General features: G+C 54.4%; 1 protein-coding gene across 2 annotated transcripts in view; it reads left to right on the top strand.

Moving 5' to 3' along the window:
- The first annotated feature begins 857 nt into the window (after nucleotides 1-857).
- CTSH (cathepsin H) overlaps nucleotides 858-4,595 on the top strand; it is a 21,552-nt gene continuing 17,814 nt past the window's right edge. The window contains exon 1 of one of the 2 annotated variants that reach the window (XM_025390347.1): nucleotides 858-1,063. In XM_025390347.1, coding sequence (XP_025246132.1) covers nucleotides 973-1,063 — 91 coding nt within the window. In that variant the 5' untranslated portion in view covers nucleotides 858-972. The remainder of the gene's footprint in view (nucleotides 1,064-4,595) is intronic. The other variant, XM_025390348.1, reaches the window with a different exon arrangement.

Genomic DNA, 4,595 nt, shown 5'->3' with positions numbered 1-4,595 from the left:
GAGGTGGAGACACACAGGGACATGAGGGGGTGTGAGGTGGGCCAGGCACGAAGATGGGAGGTGCAAGGCTGGGACAGGAAGGGACATAGTGGTGTGAGGTGGGGAGATGCAGAGAGATTGGGTGGGGGTGCGAGGTGGGGAGGCAGGGATATAGGGGGTGCGAGGTGGGGACAGGCAGGAAAATGGGGGTGCGAGGTGGGGTCAGGCAGGGACCTGGAGGGTGTGAGCTGGGGTCAGGCAGGGAGATGGGGTGGTGCGAGGTGGGGACAGGCAGGGACGTGGGAGGTGCGAGGTGGGGACAGGCAGGGACATAGGGGGTGGGAGGTGGGCACAGGCAGGGAGATGGGGGTGCAAGGTGGGGACAGGCAGGGACACATGGGGTGCGAGGTGGGGACAGGCAGGGAGATGGAGGGTTCAAGGTGAAGACAGGAAGGGACATGGAGGGTGTAAGGTGGGGAAAGGTGGGGACAGGCAGGGACATGGGGGGTGCGAGTTGGGGATAAGCAGGGAGATGGGGGGGTGCGAGGTGGGGACATGCAGGGAGATGGGGGACGTGGGGATGGCGACACGCTGGGAGAGGGAGAGGCCAGGCTGAGACCTCCCCGCTCTGTGCCAGCCAGTCCAGGCAGATCAAGGACTCAGCCAGGCCTGATAGCCAGACAAGCCCTTCCTCCCAGAGGAGATAAGGGAGAGACGCGGCCGGGTGATAAGTGAACTACAGCGGGAGGGTTAGCCGGCGCCGCCCACTCCCGCAAGCCTGGCCCCGGGGAGTCCCGCTCGCTCCGCCCCGCGCTCGCTCCGCCCCGCGCTCGCTCCGCCCCNCGGGGAGTCCCGCTCGCTCCGCCCCGCGCTCGCTCCGCCCCGCGCTCGCTCCGCCCCCGCGGTTGTGCAGCCCCGCCGCACTCGCAGTCGCAGTTCTGGGCTGCCACCTCCGTGGACCCTGAGCGCCAGAGCCCAGCCGCCACCGCCGCGATGTGGGTCACGCTGCCGCTGCTCTGCGCCGGAGCCTGGCTCCTGGGAGCCCCCGTCTGCGGCGCCGCGGAACTGTCCGTGAACTCCTTAGGTACGCAGAGGGGGCGCTGCCCGAGAGGGTGCTGGCAGGTCCTACAGTGGACGCCGGGAGAACTTGGCCGGGGACGCACTGGGCTCCGGAGGAACGGGGCAGAGCTTTCCCCGGTGAGAGGCCAGGGACTCTGCGTGCTGGCACGGGGAGGGGTGAACTGCATTATAGGTGGGGGCGGGGGGGCGTCTCGGAGGGTAGGCGGCTTGTGGGACCAGAGGAGCAGATGGGCTGAGTGTCCAGGGTCCCGCTTAGCCAGGCGGCTCTCCAGCCTAGAATACCAAAGGATCCCGCAGCTCCTTCCGCCTTCCCCAACTGGGGACACAGAGTGTCACACAGAGGACTTTGATCTGTCCCTGCCAGAGGCGAGCAAGGACTTTCCAGCCTTCTGTAGCAGCTTCCCCCGGGACTTGGCACACAAGGGATCCCCATAGTGTCCTGGGAGTCCCATCTGTAGAGTAAGTTGGACGGGCTGTTTGAGAGTGTGCAACGGCAGCAGGGAAAGCACTCAGACCAGCAGCGCTTTTAACCGCACCCCAGGGCCCATGGTGTCAGGTGGAGCCCCAGGACTCCTCTTGTTGGCCAGGCTGTGACTGGTCCAGCTTCGTGCACCCTTGCACCCTGTCTACTGCCCGGGCTCAGGCACCGCCCTGGCTGAAGGCAAGGAGCCTGCTCTTCCCTACTGCCTCTCTCCTTTCCTACTGCCACTGGTCCCAGCCTCAGCCCACAGGCTCTGAACTTAAAGACCACCTGCCCCCTTCACAGAGAAAAGTAGCCAAGAAACAACCCGACGAGCCAGGAAGGGGGGTGCTCTGAGCTCTGGAGGAACGGGACAGGGCTTTCCCCCAGCTAGAGGCTCAGGGGATGGGACAAAGATCACCGAGGCTGAATCTGGGCCGGAGGGTTGCCTCATTCCTTCCCACCTATTTATTAAAAAAAAAACCCCAGTCTTGCAGACCTCAGTGGGTGGCCAGCTCCAGGTCAGTTCCCGACTAAGGAAAACGCAGCTGCCCCAAGCCAGGGCTGCTTGGAGGAGGCTGGCACTGAGGGACTGTCTGAATTCCAGAGCAGGGCTTGGCAAACTTTTTCTGTAAAAGACCAAATGGTAAATAACTTAGGCTTTATGGTGGTCTCTGTAGCAACTCTAACTCTGCCATGGTAGTGTGATAGCAACCATAGATTGTATGTAAGTGGGTGAGTGTGACTGGGTTCTAATAAATGATTTTTATGGCCACTGAAATTTCAGTTTCAAATGATTTTCAGATGCTATAAAATACTGTATTTCTTCTAACCACAAAAGTGTAAGAAGCTGTTTGTAGCTCAGGAGCTGTACAAAAACAGGGGCCAAGGACCGGGCGCGGTGGCTCACACCTGTAATCTCAGCACTTTGGGAGACCAGGGCAGTCGGATCACTTTAGGTCAGGAGTTCGAGACCAGCCTGGCCAATATGGTGAAACCCCGTCTCTACAGAAAATACGAAAATTAGCTGGGTGTGGTAACCAGGCGCCTGTAATCCCAGCTACTCAGGAGGCTGGGGCAGGAGACTCACTTGAAACCGAGAGGTGGCGATTACTCCAGCCTGGGTGACAGAGTAAGACTCCATCTATACAGACAAACAAACAAACAAACAGGGGAATACTGTAGTTTCCTGAAACCTGCTCTAAATCCAGGCAAGGCAGCACACATTATGGCACTTTTAAAAGTCCTGACTAGATTGGAATGGATCTATTTGAGGGTAGAGTATGGTTCACCAGCAGATTATTCTGGCCCCAGAATAATCTCCCCAGAGGCAAACTGGTAGTCAATTGTCCTAAACTCAAACCCTGCTTCCAACTTTTGTCCTGAGTTGAGGTCAGTCTTCCTCTAAAGCCCTCAGCTGCAGCAGGGCACTTAATCAAGATTTGGAATCCCCTGAAACTCTAAAGGGACCCATGTTGGGGAAATGTGCATTTTCCCCCAGGGAAAATGGCCATAGATTGGTCTCTGGAACAGGTTCGAGACCCAAAAACAGAGATCTGAATGCTGTGTGGTAGTGATCTTCACACTGGAGGTATGAATCCTTGGGGGAATACAAAGATATTCCAAGTGATGCCGGCAGAGTGTTCTGGAAATCCATTTACAGACCTTTTATTTCCAAATGTCCTCTTTGCTAAAACTGGGAGAGAGCCCCTGAAGGCAAGGGGGTGCCTCTTTCCTCTCATTCAATCTGAACCTGAACCCATGGGTATAAAAACAACAGGGACGGCAAACAAAAAGACAAAACGGTAATAAATCCTTCATATCTGGCATTCTCCATTCCTCAAGGAAACTGAATTGAAGAGGAGAGGACCTCATGGGGATATCAACTGATGGGGTCTTAAAGATAATGTTGAGTGAGGCCAGGCATGGGGACTGATGCCTGTAATCCCAACACTTTGGGAGGCCAAGGTGGGTGGATCACCCGAGGTCAGAAGTTTCAGACCAGATTGGCTAACATGGTGAAACCCCATCTCTACTAACAATATAAAAATTAGCTGGGTGTGGTGGTGGGCACCTGTAATCCCAGCTACTTGGGAGGCTGAGATAGGAGAATTGCTTGAACTGGGGAGGTGGAGGTTGCAGTGAGCGGATATCATGCCACTGCCCTCCAGCCTGGGCAACAGAGCCAGACTCTGTCTCAAAAAAAAAAGAAAAGGAAAGAAGGAAGGAAGCAAGGAAGGGAGGAAGGGAGTGAGGAAGGGAGGAACGGAGGGAGGGAGGGAGGGAGGGGAAAAGAAAAGAAAAGGAAGGAAGGAAAGAAAGGAAAAGAAGAAAAAGAAAGGGAAGGAAGGAAGGAAAGAAAGAGAGAGAAAGAGAAGGAAAGAAAAAGAAAGAAAGAAAGTTAGTTGAGTGATAGGAGTACCATGGGATTGGATGCACAGAAAGGAGTGGAAAGATTTAAATGGCATTGCTCTTAAAAACTGCCTGCATTCCCAGCTGCTTATTTGAGCAGGGTTTCCCAGTCCTTTGACTTATAAGAAACAAAAATAAGACCAGAATTAATGCTGAACCTTTTCTCAATCAAACAATATTCACTCATGAAAATATAAATCCATTGTGGGGGATGGGTAGTAGAGTCCTGTTTATTTCATTAAGAGATGCATTTCTGATACAATTTTACTTTTGATGTTTAACAATTACTTTTCATAATGCATAATACATTTGAAATGTTTTAATCATTTGGGACACTAATAATAATTATGGGCCGGGCGCGGTGGCTCAAGCCTGTAATCCCAGCACTTTGGGAGGCCGAGACGGGTGGATCACGAGGTCAGGAGATCGAGACCATCCTGGTGAACATGGTGAAACCCCGTCTCTACTAAAAAATACAAAAAACTAGCCGGGCGAGGTGGCGGCGCCTGTAGTCCCAGCTACTCGGGAGGCTGAGGCAGGAGAATGGCGTGAACCCAGGAGGCGGAGCTTGCAGTGAGCTGAGATCCGGCCACTGCAACTCCAGCCCGGGAGACAGAGCGAGACTCCGTCTCAAAAAAAAAAAAAAAAAAAAAAAAAATAAAAT

Source organism: Theropithecus gelada, chromosome 7a, assembly GCF_003255815.1.
Source record: "Theropithecus gelada isolate Dixy chromosome 7a, Tgel_1.0, whole genome shotgun sequence".
NCBI classification, from domain to species: domain Eukaryota; kingdom Metazoa; phylum Chordata; class Mammalia; order Primates; family Cercopithecidae; genus Theropithecus; species Theropithecus gelada.
Note: the sequence above shows the minus strand (reverse complement) of the source record. Positions and strands in the feature narration are given on the sequence as shown.